We start from the raw sequence: 16022 nt of genomic DNA on the forward strand, positions 1-16022 counted from the left end.
ATCTCTAGCTGTATATTGTCATGCTTAGGCACCATCTTCGGCCCTTTCAAGGATGGATGGGCATCATCACAATCAGACTTCATTTGTTCGTTGACATGTAAGCCTAAAATTGAAGGAAAATTAGCCAACAGGCACAAGCCCGAGTGATAATTCCATGGCACCTGCGTATGATTAATCTCTCAAGAAAAAACATAGAAGGAAACTTAGATCATGCCTTCAATGACAATCTGACGTGCCAACTTGTGACCATATATGGCAGAATGCTGAACCCCATTCATCAATCTTTTTTGATATTGATGATGCATATTTCAAAGATAACCCTGCCAAGACACACACACACACACACACACACACACACTAAAACCGATCTAAACTGGCTCAAGGGGCAGCTTGCCACCATAAATATCAGGAAGCTGATCTTCATCAATCTCATCTAGCAGTACAGAATTGAGATTCTTGTCCTCCACAAACATCATCTGCAAAGTTCTCCGTAAGTGAGAGGGTACATTTTTGAAACACAAGCTTAATACAGGAAGTTAGATGGACAGCTAAACTCAAAGAGAAGCCAGGTCATCCACTTGCCCTTTCTTTGGTGAACTCATTGAAGAAGGGAGAGGTAACCTTCCACACCGCCCAAAAAATGAAAGGTACATGTATCAAGATCATCTTCCCCAAGTGATTGAGATAATGTTCCTGATCAATAGTAAGCACAAAATTTGTGATGATTAGCCAACAGTCTACGATGCAGTATAAGTAATAATAAGGCTTGCTTCATCCACTTGCAAAACATTGACAGCATAAGTTACATGTATACAAGAGCTAAAGTTAAACAAGTAACAAAAATGCCACAAGACAGCCAGCAGAAGTCCCCAAAGACTAACAAGGCTCTACATTAGTGCATAGTTGCATTCCGTACTTGTACTCATCCGTTCAGTACTTTCAATACGTACCATACAAGTACCATGCTTTCCGTACCCGTACTTTAAAAAAAGTTTAAAGTGACTAGTCACTAATAACTACTAGTGAATACATGGTATGTCAATTGATGTTGAGGAGCTCCAGCATCACAAACAGCAACATGCCGAGGAGAGTGACATAGTACATGAGTAAGAGGAGATATACAGACAGCTTCATAGATAGCTCGAGGACATTGATAGACGAGTCACTCGAGCTTAGACTCCATCTCTCTCGACCATTTCCCTCACTTCTTCAGCTCAGCAAAGTCTTCCTTCCACCTCTAAAGGTACAAAAGTTTATAATATATATTTTTAATTATATATACATTATTTTTAAAAAAAACGTACTTAAAGTACTTATCCCAATGTGTACTTCATGTACTCGTACGCATACCGTACCATACCGCACCGCACCTAAAGTACGCAACCACTATGCATTAGTGTGATATGCTCTTCAATTGATCTATGGTCAGGTAGATAACCTAATAGAGAGACTTTCCCCATGTGAAAAAGAAGAGAGCTGAATAGCTGCGTACCCCAGTGGTCAGGCATTGAAGTCCCACCCTTTTACTGCCAAAATCTCAGCCAAAGGGAAGCTCCAGGGCATGTTACAGAACTTGGCAAACAACCCATACGGTGATGTCAGCAAATGCAAGGAGCCCAGCATCAAGGGTTTACTCACAGAACAACCATCTCCCTAATCCTCTCTCTCTGCAGCAGCCATCTCACTGGTACCATGAAATCCATCATGGTATCAAAACCTGGTTAGCCATCAGCTGCGCAGCCGCCCACTCCAGCTGCCATGTCGCTGACTGCCCCCATCTGCGCCTGCCGTCTCTGCCGCCTATCTTATATGACGGCTCGTCACCTATCTCCCGCCAGTGCCTTGCACAGCTACCGCCACTGTTGCAGTTGCCCATCGCCGTCTATCACCACAACCGTCACACCAACTTCGCCCACATCAGCAATCAATTAGGGGCTTTTCAAAATGCAGTAAAAAACATAAAATTAGAGATCCTGCACTCACCAAATTTTGGGGCTTTTTGCAGAATCAGCCCTTTGCAACAAATAGGAGTTCTTGCAAGCATCAAAAATTTGGGATTTACAAAATCAATCATTCTGCACCAACATGGAAGTCAACAAGAGCCACACCAAGGTTGTTAGAGACGTCAGAGGCGTTTGGTACGAGGCGGGTATGGTACGCGCCTCGAAAGACTCGTTTTTTTTAGAGACGTTAGAGGCGTGTTAGAGACGTCTGTTATATATATGTGTGTGTGTGTGTGTGTGTGTGTGTACACACACACATATATATATATATATGTGTGTGTGTGTGTGTGTGTATACACACATATATATATATATACACATATACACACACTTTTTTTTTTTGGTAATGTCTAGTGCAGTATATTTATATGTTCACAAATTTACAAAGATGGGAGATCTCCATAAAGGAGAGGAACCCAAATGTCAGAAACATAAACAGAAGAGCTCTATGCAAGAAGCATCCATATCACCCTCATGGCAGGCATCATATAAGGATTGCCGCAATGAGGCTCTGAAGAATTCATATGACTGTTGATTCAGCCTACCCAAGTATGCCATGTTGTGCTCACTCCAAATTGTCCAAAGAGCCCAATATCTCACCCAGAAAAGAAATAGTGAGTATTGGGACAAAGACTGCAATAATCTGCCAAAGAGCCAAAAATGTTTCCCAAATCTGTGACTCGGGAATCGGAGCCGAAGATAGCCTGAAATTCTGCTGAGGAGGGTCCTGGAACAAGGACATTGCCACAGCAGATGAAGAAAGGTTTCTGAGGGAGCTGAACATCTTAGACATGTGGATGGTGCAATGTGACGTTTGGCAAGTGTGACCCCAACTGATAATGTGCCTGTCAAACATCTCCAAAGAAAGAGTCTTTGCTTCAGTGGCATTTTACACTTCCATAACATGCGGAGATTCTTCCGCCACCAAGAGAGAGGCTTTCTCATATGCCACAAAGAATTGGCATGTTGCTGAATCCATGGGGGAGGCTGAAAAAGCCTGTAAGCTTTGATGGAGGTCAAGGCTGGAAGGGGAACAGGATGAGTGCTTGCAGTAGATGAGCACAATTGCCAATCCATGAGCCTGTCTGTGTCAGCCATAGTTGGAATAGGTAAAAAAGGAAGCAATATATCAGCAATTTTTTTCCATATTGGCCTATGATGCATTCCCAATGCATAGGTAGCAATGGCCCGAGGAAAGGATAAGACATATCCTCGATCATCCACCACATCATGTATGTACCTAATTCCCAGTTTCATGAGATTGTATGCCCGAACAGGTTCCCGCAAGGCAAGTGGAGTGTCAAAAATGGCACTCCAATGAATACTTTCCTTCCTCATGGAGTTCATCCCCAAGCAATTACGAGGAGCCCATTTGACCTTAGAGAGAACTTGTTTCCAGTCAAGTATTAAGGCAGTGGAAAAAGGACAGCCAGGTATCCTGCCTTGAAATCTCCCAATAACAACCTCCCAATGATCCGTAATCCAATGACCATAAGCTGAAGTCCTCATGTTGACACACATGGACGCTAACATACAAGTCCATGGTTGTTGTTGGCAGAAGAAAGTGTGCAACATAGTAGCCTTCCTTGCAAGTACATGATATCTTATATTGAGAATACTGAGTCCACCATGCATCTTTGGGGAACACACCATTTCCATCTTCATCAGTCTCAAAGCTTTAACAGCAGATTTTGTCTTCCATAATATCTCCATAGCTTGAGACATAAAGGCTGAAATATCCCTGGAGGACCAATGCAATAAAGGCAAATAGAACTGAACATAAGACATCACTATGGATTGCACAATTCTGAGCCTAACATGAAGAGGCCAAGTAGATATCTTCCAGTATTCCAGCTTACGATGGAGTTTTTGGAAAATCCATTTTAGTTGCTGCTTTCTTGAGATATGCCATCCAATGGGATATCCCAAATGTCTGACCACTTCTCTGGAATGCACCACCTGCCCCGGCCAAAGAATAGAATGCCAATCACATTCTTTCAGGGGTATCAATTTAGATTTATCAAAAATAATATGCAATCCAGCTGCCTGTCCATATAATGAGAGAGTGGCCATAAGCTTGCAAAGTTCCGTAGGAGAATTCTGTGGCATAAAGAAGGAATCATCTGCATATGCTTGTGCCAAGAAAGGTTTAGCCCCTGGGATTTTAAGACCAGTCATCTGTCCTGAGTCTGTTAGATGATCAAGATACATCAACAGAGGATGAGTGGCAATGGCATAGAAGAGAGCACTAAGAGGACAGCCCTGTCTAACCGATCGACCCAATATCCATGATCGAGACAAATGGCCCCCAAGAATGCATTGAGCAGTAGCGCCAGAGTATAGCCAATAAACAGCATTTGCCATCTTGGGACCAAAGCCCAGCTTTGTCATAATCTGAGAAATGAAATCCCATTGAACATTGTCAAATGCCTTAGCAATATCCACTTGCAATATCAGCACATCCTGACGAGAATACTTAGCATGTTCAATTGCAGTCAAGGCATTGGATATATTGTCATGGATTTGTCTTCGCGGCAGAAACCCATACTGATGAGGGTGAAGACCTGCATGGAGTATACCATGAAGCCTATGCACTAACATTTTGGCAATAAGTTTGTAAATTACCGGCATCAATGTAATAGGCCTCCAATCAAATATGTGATCACACAGATGGTTTTTGGGCACAAGCTTGACTATGCCATGTTTCCAAGAATGCAGCAACTGATTTTCTTGCCATGCCACATTGATCATTCTCAAGAGGACCTCTTTCAAATCATCCCAAAAAGAAGTGTAGAATTCCACCGTAAGGCCATCCCAGCCAGGGGACTTATATTTACTGAGGTGGAACAATGCATTATCCAGTTCTGTGTGAGTAAAAGGCCTCTCCAAAGCAAGAGCATTATCCGGCTCAACTATTGCAGAAACATATTGGAGTAACTCAGTCCTTGCATCAATCACTTGATTAGATGGGAAAGGAGGAGCAGAGAACAATTTCTGAAAATAGTTGTGGCATTCATCTTGGAGATCCAAAAAAGAATGAGTCCAAGAACCATCCAACTTCCTAACCCTTAAGCATGAGTTTTTCTTTCGAGTAGCATGCAACCCCTGAAAGAAAGCTTTTGATGAGCAGCCCTTGTCCATGAGGGGCTTCATTCTCGCCCTTATCTGCCATTTGTGCAATTTCCTCTTATCATTAGCAGAAAGTTTTGATTGAGCACGTGATAGGTAATCCTTTTCTGAATCCGTAAGTGGCCTAGATTGAGAAAACTCAGTCAATTGTTGCACTGTCTTTTTTGCCCTCCTAATCTCATTCCTCCATTCAGTCATATGCCACTTGCCATACTCCCTAATGACATTTTGCATACGAGAGACAAAGCTGTCCCAAGCAAAATTCATGTCCTCCTGGGCATGCAATAGCAAAGGATGAATAGCAAATTTAATCATCTGCCGGAAATATATGTGCTGAAAATATGCGCTGTTAACATGCAACAATCTACTCGGGAAAAGTGGCAAATCATCCAGAGGCATGCCAAGCTGTAAATTCATCCACAATGGAGCATGGTCTGACAATCCCAATGAGAAATCTATTAGTAGATGAGGGCTGAAATCTGCAAATTGTTGTGGATAAAACAGATACCATCTGTCCAGCCTTGCCCAATATGTGGTAAGTGCATTATGGTGAAAGGTATATCCAGGGACGGACCCTTGAAGAAGTAGCCATAAATCTTCAGCCTGCACAGAGAGAAGCATGTCATCCCATTTCTGCCTTTCCAAAGATAGCATATGAGACCGTGAAGTGGTGTTATCCCTAGGCAGAGGGGAATTATTAAAATCCCCACAGATGAATGCATTGGATCTCCATGGATATCTACATATAGAGTCCCACAATGTAGCCCTCATGGCCGAGGTCTGGGAGGCATACACTGATGCAAACTCAAAAATATCACCATTGACATTACATTGTATGACAATCCATCTGCCACTGCTGTCATTGAAGGCCAACTGAGGCTCCAACTCATGTCTCACCAGTATGCATACACCTGAATAGGTAGCGGTACCAGCATAATATATATCATAACCATGCAAAAAGCCATGATGTCCAGCCATGGAGTGCTGATTGTGCTCTTGCAAACAAACAATATCTGGCTGCATTTTATGTACATAATTCCATAGAAGCCTCCACTTTGAAACATTGCAGAGGCTCTGTACATTATATGTAAAGCACTTAAGTGTTTGAAGCATAAAGAGGGTATGTACAAAAAAGTGAGGATAAAAGGAGAACTTCAAAGAGGCTAAGCCTCTGCCTGCATAGGCTGCATGCCTTCACTACTCATGTAGGACATAGCATTTTCCCCCTCCTCTGAATCACATATGGGGATGCCTTTCTTCAAGACCCCCACCCAATTTTGAAGGACAGGGGCGGAGGCTGAAGTAGAAGTATGTCCTGGCGAAGGAGAAGAAGCATCCCATTGACGAGATTGAAGAGGGCGTTGCTTCAGAACAACTACCTTCTTAGGTTGTTGGAAACCATCCTGATCAATTCCCACAGATTCATTCAGCTTCTCTTTCCCTTTGTCTTTTCCTTTTCCAACAAGCGAGTGCACCTGATTAGCTGATTTTGCATTCTTGGCTGCATTTGTATTTGCTGCCTTAGCTTGCAAATTCTCATTCTTTTCCCGGGGCTGAGGTGGCAAAGCATTTGGAGGGGGCTGATGGAGAACCATCGGGCATTCAGAAGCTAGATGCCCAAACTTGTGACAGGTAAAACAAGCACCTGCAAACACACCCCACTTCAATTCAAAATACTTTTTGCCCAATTGCACCCCCTCAACTTCGACTGCAATGGAAGGAGGGGTAGGTATATCAGTGTCCCAAAGTATACAGAATCTGTTACGGTTTCCCATGGGGCGTGGAGGACAAATAACCTGTCCCAAAGTGGCAGCCAGGCCAGGCAACTCTTCACGCATATAATCCGGAAAGTTTGCAACCTCAACCCATACTGGGCAGTGGTGCCGTATCAGGCTTTGGTAATCCTTGTTGGGGGACCAGGGCATAGCATGCACCATTTGCCTCCCATAAGACAGCGGAGAAAACTCAAGAAGCCTCTGTTTGCATGAAGCATCTGATAGATGCACCTCATAAAAACCTCTGGAAGCAAAGTATACTCCTTCTACAAAGCATCCTCCAAGGATGGATTTGATCCATTGTGCAACATCATTGGCTGCGGGAATTCTTCCTGGAAAGAATATTATGACCGCAGTTTGAGAGAGCTTCCTGAGGGGATTCACAATGGACGGCAATTTCAACTTATAGGTGACCTCTGGAATGGGTTTGCCCCATTCTTGGCGAGACTGCTGGAAGTCATCTTTAAGAGTGTCATATACATATTGAGCTTCTGATGTAGATTCTTCCTGCAACAAAGGAGGCTCTGATAAGCGACGTTTCGCATCTGTATTTTTTTCTTTCCTGGCATATGTACAGACGTCCATTCCTTGAGCCATAATCAAAGCACGCAGGAAAAGGAGAGAAAGGTTCTCGAAGGAGGCAGATGAGATATTGACAGAGAATTCGAGCAGAGGGCAGAATCAGCAGAAGTGGATACGCAGGTACGTGGACAGATAGGGGAGGAAGATTGACGGTCAGAGTGCAGAACAGAAAAGGAGAGAACTGGAAACAAAAACTGCGAGGCAGAAAACAGAAGCGTAAACAGTGAAAGAGGGCAGCACAGGTGCGACAGACAGACGAGGAGCAGGGAGGATGATGAGTGGCAGTTTGGGAGACGATGGTCGGATGCTGCAGGCCGCGTTTAGCAGGGCAGAGCTTGCAGCGGGTATCCTCTGTCGACGTCTTGAAGGCAGGCAGCAGGGTGCTCTCTCTCACGACCCACACACACACACACACACACACACACACACACACACACACACACACACACACATATATACACACACACACACACACACACACACACATATATATATATATATACACACACACACATATATATATATATAGTGAAAGTTGAGAGAGAGAGAGAGAGAGAGGTTCGTAAAGAGAGGTTTTCTAAGGTGGAAGCATCCATAGGCACTTTTGTTCTTGTGCACTACTCTCGGAGTCTTGTGTTAGCTCATTCAAGTAGACACCTTGTTCTTGGTATACTTCTGCGATCGCATCTTCAATCTCGTCATATCCCGGTGCCTTGTGTGCACTCCCGTAAATTTCGTTTTCTTGTATTTTTCCAAGAACTCACATCAAGGGGTAGGCTAGTTCTCTCTCCAGCTTTGGAAAATATCGTACTACTGTGAGGATGACGCAAAGAGCCACTTCCGCTGAGCTTTTTGGATTCGATGCCTTAATGACAACTGAAGATCGACTTGATGGTCCCAACTACTCGTTATGGAGTTTCATGCTCAAGAATCTCTTAATTGCCCCAAGGGGCTATGGAAGATTGTCACGGGGCAAGAGCCTCGTCCTGTTGCACAAACTCCTGGCGCCTCGACATCAAGGGCAACTCAAACTGTGTCACAAGTTGTGTCAGGCATTACAATATCGCCTCCTGGACCCACTGAAGACCAAAGACGGTGGGATGCCCGTGATGCTCAAACAATGGCCATGATTGCTCTTTCAGTCAAGCACTCAATTGTACCTCACATCCAATCCTAGAGCTCTGCAAGGGCTGCTTGGGTGGTCCTCGAGACCATGTTCCAGTCCCGCAATGAAGCACAAGTCATATACATGATGCAGGAGCTAGACGACTTGACCATGAACGAAGGTGATTCCATTTCAGATAATCTTATCAAGATAATAGACCTTAAAGAACACCTGCTGAATATAGATGAGGTAGTTGATAACAGGAAATTGGTCACCACCATTCTTAACTCCTTACCTGAGTCCTATCAGAGTTTCCATACTTCTCTGAATCTCTCTATGAGAGGAGGAGGCAATCCTATATCCTTCGAGGAGTTGGTTGGATTACTTCTCCAAGAGGAGCAGACAAGGAAGAACAAATCTAGGGGTGATGCAAGCAAAGGAGACAAAGCCTACTTCTCCAAGGACAAAGGCAAAGTGGACTCGTCACAGGGTGACACCAACAAAAAGAAAGGAAAGTGTCACTACTGCCACAAGCTAGGATACTACATCAAGGAGTGTCAAAAGAGACTCAAAGCTGATTAAGACTTTGCAAATTCCGCTTCTGTAATATGCGGAAGCTTCGGAGAAGGATCGGTACTTCAAAACTCAGAAATCAGCACTCTTTTCGCGACGGAATTAACGCACAAACTGAAAGGAGATGTGCAAAAAATAGAGAGAGAAGGGGGAGATGGAGAGGACACAGTCTTGGGTCCCAATTACCCTCTGTAGGGCCCCCACCACGGATGGTGTATTTGCTTTATTAGAATGATGTAAATCTGAAAACAAATACAGAAAACTTGACCTTTTCTTGGCTGGAAAATCCTGCCCTTGACCTTCAGAAGTCCACCCCTTTGCTTGGCAATCTCCTTGGCTTGACTGGCCCTTGATTGGCTTGAGCACTTGGTGAAAACTGAGATGAATGATGGGATTTAGGCCTACCCTATTTATACTCCTCCTCAGGAGCAGTCGGCCAGCTGAAAAACAGCTTATTGTCCCACGACTGGTGAAATTAGCAATAAATGCTGAATTAAATCCCAAAAAATACTACCTTTTTTTCTTTGTCACAAATCTGCCTCCCAGTCTGAGTAAGCGTAATACGCAGTGTTTAACTATTGTTGATAGGTTCAGCAAATTTGTTATGCTTATTCCTTGCAGGGCCAATGTGACCGCCGAGGATGTTGCCCAGCTATTCATTCGGCATTGGTACCCGATTGGCGGGATTCCTAGGACCATAGTGTCAGACCGAGATGCCAAGTTTACCAGTCATTTTTGGAGGGCATTGTTTGATAATTTTGGTACTAAGTTGAATTTTTCCAGTGCATTCCACCCACAGACAGATGGCCAGACAGAGATATACAACCAGTTGGCCTTTGATGTGCTGAAGTGTTATGTCCACGATCAGCAAGGTAAGTGGGAATCGTTTTTGCCTTTAGTTCAAGCTGTTTTGAATGACTCTTTTTCTTCAGCTATTGGTAGGACTCCATATGAGGCAGCGTTTGGAAGGCCTTTCAAGTCGTTGTTAACCAGGACTTCGTCTTCAGTACCGGAGGCGAACAGAGTGACGGAGTCTTACCAGGAGATCCTAGAGTCTGTTAAAGACAGATTGGCTAAAGCGCAAGAGGCTACACTCGACAGGCCAATAAAGACCGAAGGGACATGAAGTTTTCGAAAGGGGATTGGGTGTATCTTCGGATTATGAAGCAAAGATTGAAGCAGGTGGCAAGCGATGCCCAAAGTTGTCTTTCAGGAGCTTCGAACCATTTCCCATCCGGAAAAAGATTAATGAGGTGTCTATGCAGTTAAAGCTACCTCCGAGTTGGACTATGCACGATGTATTTCATGTCAATTGGTTAAAGCCATATGCAGGTCCACCTCCTTCAGAGGTCAAAGACGAAGTGGAACCAGACATTATTGATGAAGCAGAAGTAATGGTTCCAGAACAGATCCTTCTGCACCGTTTCAAGCATGGCTCAGGCCGAAGACTACGACAGTTCCTCACGAAGTTTCAGGACCGAGGAACTCATGAGGCGGTATGGCTCAACAAAGAATTTTTCGAAGACTATCCGGCATTATTGACGGATTATTTGGAGGCTATGCAGCTTCCGTCAAGTTAAGCAGAAGGGGATGTCACGTGCATCCCGCACTTGGATGCCACGTAGACATTTCTGTACAGAAGGTGCAGGACCTAGGATGGTAAACTGGTCCCATGTGAGCCCAGTCCGGGGCGAGTCAGCCAGGGATCCATCTGAGTCGTCCGAGGTCAGGTGTGCATTGTCCTGCACGAGTCCAAGGTCAGGTGTGCATTGTCCTGCACATGAAACAGTGCCAGTCCGCGCTGTGAGTCTCCCTCTAGAATGATGTCAGTGGTTCTGTGTATCTGGTATGGTACCGGATGCCAGATCACTGAGTAGATTAGGTTTAGGACAAGGAGCCAGTCCATAGGGCTACCCCGGATCTGAGTGTGGACATGGGAATGGTGTAGAACCACCCCCATGAAGGCCAGGAAGGCCCAGGCTGAACCCACCAGCCATGGAGGGGCTGTAGGACAGCCCTAGGGCACAGATCAGGCAATCTCTAGGGGATTACAACCTTTATATGGCTGTAGGGCATGTATGGGGCAGCCCATGCCTGCTTCTGATTGGCTGGACACCACTTTTGTCCACAATCCCAAGGCTGAGCAACTTGTATGGGCTGCCCCATACATGCCCTACAGCCATATAAAGGCTGTAATCCCCTAGAGATTGCCTGATCTGTGCCCTAGGGCTGTCCTACAGCCCCTCCATGGCTGGTGGGTTCAGCCTGGGCCTTCCTGGCCCTCATGGGGGTGGTTCTACACCATTCCCATGTCCACACTCGGATCCGGGGTAGCCCTATGGGCTGGCCCCTTGTCCTGAACCTAATCTACTCAGTGATCTGGCATCCGGTACCACACCAGATACACAGAACCACTAACATCATTCTAGAGGGAGACTCACAGCGCGGACTGGCACTGTTTCATGTGCAGGACAGTGCACACCTAACCTTGGACTCATGTGCAGGACAATGCACACCTGACCTCGGACGACTGAGATGGATCCCTGGCTGACTCGTCCCGGACTGGGCTCACATGGGACCAGTTTACCATCCCAGGTCCTGCACCTTCTGTAAAGAAATGTCTACGTGGCATCCAAGTGCGAGATGCACGTGACAGCTTCTCCTACCTCCGATGACAAGAAGCAGCAACCAAAAGATAAAGTAAACCTAAGTCCAAGATGACTGGGCTTTCTAGCCACATTATCACTATGGAGGGGAATGTTAAATATTAATAGTGATTAATGTGGGAATAAACAAGTACTAGGTGGTTGAGTAAACTAGCACTGAATACAAGTCTTAAATAAAGCGGTTCCAATGTGTGTGAACAACCGCTAGTTTGTATAAGTCTCTTGTGTAGGAGCAGCCTCTTGAAAGGCATATGTGGTGGCATCATATTTGGCATATGTGGTGGCATCACGCATATGTGGTGGAATCTTCTTTAGCATATGTGGTGGCATCACATCTAGCATATGCTTAGAATATGTAATGAGGTCTCTCCTATAAAAAGGACCTACCTGTATAATGAAATTATGCTTTCCGCTACATCTTGTACTCCCACAATCCCCTTAATGTTGTGTTGATTATCTTGTTGATTGTCATCTCTCTCCCTCTTTTCCCCATTATCGTGTGGCTGCACTCTAGGCATTAGCTAACACTTCCACACCACATATCCAAGGGGAAAAACCCGAAGGGAGAAAAGTGCCCTTGGTTAGCCTATGTTCACATGTGGCACTACTCATAGCATATATGCCAATACTTCTCGCTATTGTTGCATCCCTAGAGGCGTATAGAAGATCGTCAGTAGCCGCCCTGCACACGGCAAAACGGAGAGATCTTCTTCAGGCTAGCCTCCTTGGTGGGCCTACAAAGATCACAGACATTCATCCTCTGGGGAGTGGCTACTAGCAGGTAGAGTTCAACTTGCCAACAGCGTCAGATCGAGTCATGTAGTTGAGCCCCGTTGCATTGCGTACGGCCCAGGCCTTCTTTGCACGGTGGCAACACGGCTTCGACCCCACATCCAACCCAATGGCTAGCGTTTCAGGCTTTCCCATGACAGTCTACTTTCCAAGCCTCAAGAAGGAATACCTTCCTCTTCTCCCGATGATTGGTAGAGCTATAGGGAGAGTGATGGAATCCCCCCCCCCCCCCGGCTACCGCTTTGTCCCTCACATGGGCGGCCCGGATTCCATCCCTTCGCATCTGTATTGCCTCACCGGAGACAGTGCCCCATGTCATATCCATTCCTTGCCTTCGGGGAGACCCCATCATTCAGTGAGTGGATTACTCATGCCTTGCTAGCCAGTGTCTCATTTGCAAGCAGATGGGACACCTTGCCAGAGCTTGCCCTCGACGCCAATCTAGGAGAACCCCCCACGTGCGGGGGTCCCCATTCAAATCCTCGACGACTTTGCTGCCGGAGTGGCCGGAGTGGTAGACCATTGACCCGCGCCTGGGCCGTCAACCAACTACCAGAGCTGAGCGTCCCTGCCGTGCGCACCAAGCTAGCACAATACAGGAGGATTCGGTTCTGTCAAAGAACCGTTTTGAGCATTTATCGCAGCACCCACCTGTCAGCAATGGGCCCCGTCTAGTCACGGCGAGGGTCCCTCCAACCCCTTTGGTTTGTTGGTGGCTCTTACCCCGCCGAGACGACTCCGGTTCTCGGTTTCCAGTGAGGCCCGATGGCCCCACTGACCCCCCGATGAGCCCCTCCCAGCACCCTCCCTCTCCGATGGATCATTCCCAACCACTCCCATCTCCCTCTTCTGTACCTCCCCACCCCCCTCCTCCATCCTTGCCTTCGACTCTTCCCGCAGCTGTCCCCTCTGCCTCTGAGCCCCACACTCCCCCCTCCCTCCGCCTCTCCAGAGCACTCCCGTCACCCTCATGCAACGCCCGACCCAAAGTAGAGGCAGCTAGCAAGCTCCATCCACCACTTGATTCATCGATTCTCGAGGCCCATAGAGATGCCATCATCGCTTCCCCGATGAGGGCTCTCTCGCTAGAGTCTCGAGGTGGGCCCCCCAGGATCTTGGGACTGCCTCTGGATTACAGTTTCTTCCGTTGTCTTCCAGTGGAAGGAACATATTTTTTTGAGGAGACAGTAGCTCCCATTCGGATCTGTGAGGTGTCAGTCTTCCAGTGGAAGGAGGAACATATATTTTTGATGAGACAGTAGCTCCCATTCGAATCTATGTGGTGTTTCATCATTCAAGACCTTCTACGCCAGAGAGTGGTGCAATTCTTCTCCTTTCCCTTGAGTGCAGCCCCGTGGACGGAGTGGGATTTGGAGTTGGTGGCTATCGCCATCCAGGGCAATAGAGCTCTCACACCATCTTCATGATCTACGCGTCACTGATGTGCTCACCCACCTCTGGCCCCTGGCTAGGATTGAGCTTGGAGGCTCCAGCCATAGAGATCAAGACGGGGAGGTGGTGTCCTCCAGCCTGGAGGTGCTGCTCTTTGTGTTCCTTCATATCTCAGTTGCACAGTACCCCTCCCCTCCTCTTACAAATACCTCCATTGTGATCGATGGAGTTCAGAGTATGCCTACCCTCACGCTCGGACAGAGTGGCAACTCATGGAGAATAGGATCTGCGCCCACTTGGCGCACCTTCGCCCTAGTAGTGATTGCAATTTTTCTCCATCAGTACCCACGCCCAAGACTCTTCGACTGGAGGGCAATTCCAACAAATAGTTCCGCCTCCCACAGAGATTGATATGCGGAACATTCAGGGTTTAGGGGGGCCTTAGTGTTTTTAGAGGAGAGCTTCACAAAGCTATAGTTGGGGGACCCATGGATGTTCTTTTCCTCCAAGAGCACCACCTTTCCGAGGGGTGTACCCACCATTGTGAGAAGATTTACCAAACAGGAGCCACACCTTTTGGACTCCCTCTTTTCGCCGCTCGGGGACGTAAGAAGGAGTTTGTATTTATGTCAACAAGCAGCTCTTGCTGGCAGGACAAGCTCAGGTGTCAGTCTCTGGGCGAGCACAATGGGTTACCATTATGATTGGAGAGGACTGTGTGGGCTTTCTCAATGTTTATGCCCCGAACGCCGCAGCAAGTAGACCCATCTTCTGGAGCACAGTCTGCCAAGCCCTTCCTCAAGCCGACTTTTGGTGCATGGGTGAAGACTTTAACATGATTGAGTCAACAGAGGACAAACTCGGAGGAGCCACGGCTACAGTCTCAGGTGCAAAGTACTCTACATGGGAGGAGTTGATCCTGGCACTCAAGGGACAGGACCTTTGGCCATCTCCCAAACTTTGGGTGCAGCCCCGAGAGCCTATGCTTCTCGCGATATGATAGGAGCAGCACCGGCTCTAGCCTCTCTCGACTTGACAGGTTTTATGTGGATGAGTGGGCTTGTGGTCGTGGGGGCATGATCGGCATCTTGGCAGGCACTACTTTTTTTGATCACGCTCCGGTTATTCTGTCCTTAGAAGACCCCCTGGAGACAAAACATGCATGCAAGCACTAGGATTCCCATAGAGGACCCCAAGATCTGCAGAGCAAGATAGAGCAGATATGGGCGGGACTGGATTTTATTTCACGCTCTGTTGCGTGCACCTTCGATATGGACCTTGGTGAGATCAACAGATTTTTGCAGGAGGCAGCACAGAGCAGATTGGAGTGATTTCATGAGCAGGAGAGGAGCCTGAGGAGGGGTCTTGCTTCTCTCCAATGGCTTCAAGAGCGTTCCCTCGATAGCCCGTGGATTGAGGGTCAGCTTGCTCGCGCCTGTACGGAGATCAGATCCATCAAGGAGCGGAGGGTGGGGTACAGGTACCATGGTAGAGCTTCCTTTTGGACCCAGGCCAGCGATGAGTCATGGGGGATTTCTTTGAGATAGCAAGCCCCCATAGGCGGAGAGATGGTATTCGCAGGTTGCGTGGCCAGGATGGAGCTATTGTTTCTAACCCCCCCACCCCCTCCCCCGTGATGAGATCCATTTGAGATAGCAAGCCCCCATAGGCGGAAAGATGGTATTCGCAAGTTGCGTGGCCAGGATGGAACTATTGTTTCTAACCCCCTCCCCCCCGTGAGAACCATCGTCACTGATTTTTTCCGCTCTCTCCTCATGGGTGCCTCATTATCCTCGCAGGTGATGGACACACACAAGAGAGTCCGGCGGCACACGAGAGAGGTGGTCCCCCCCGCTCTACCGTCCTCCTTCTTGACTCCCTTCACAGCAGAGGAGCTAGCAGAAACATTGACGGCTCTCCCTAGGGGCAAATGCCCGTGGGCTGACGAGCTTCCAATTTCCTCCTTTTTTTGCCACTAGGATCTCATGGAAGGCGGCATTCACGC

The 16022-nt window shown here is 47.0% G+C and overlaps 2 protein-coding genes across 2 annotated transcripts in view; both read right to left on the bottom strand.

Moving 5' to 3' along the window:
- LOC147630421 (uncharacterized) overlaps positions 1 to 16022 on the bottom strand; it is a 70635-nt gene that overhangs the window by 169 nt on the left and 54444 nt on the right. The window contains exons 5-6 of the mRNA XM_086810290.1: positions 583 to 693; positions 1 to 476 (exon numbers count right to left, since the gene is read on the bottom strand). The exon at positions 1 to 476 is cut by the window's left edge and continues 169 nt beyond it. Of these exons, the coding sequence (XP_086666416.1) occupies positions 369 to 476; positions 583 to 693 (219 nt within the window). The 3' untranslated portion in view covers positions 1 to 368. The remainder of the gene's footprint in view (positions 477 to 582; positions 694 to 16022) is intronic.
- On the bottom strand, positions 2540 to 3512 carry LOC147630422 (uncharacterized). Its single transcript, XM_086810056.1, has 2 exons — positions 2744 to 3512; positions 2540 to 2544 (listed from the first exon to the last, which is right to left on the bottom strand). Exons 1-2 carry the CDS (start codon positions 3510 to 3512, stop codon positions 2540 to 2542), a joined length of 774 nt encoding a protein of 257 aa, XP_086666182.1.

This window comes from Cibotium barometz, chromosome 16, assembly GCF_041138505.1.
Source record: "Cibotium barometz isolate CiBa-2024 chromosome 16, ASM4113850v1, whole genome shotgun sequence".
NCBI lineage: Eukaryota > Viridiplantae > Streptophyta > Polypodiopsida > Cyatheales > Cibotiaceae > Cibotium > Cibotium barometz.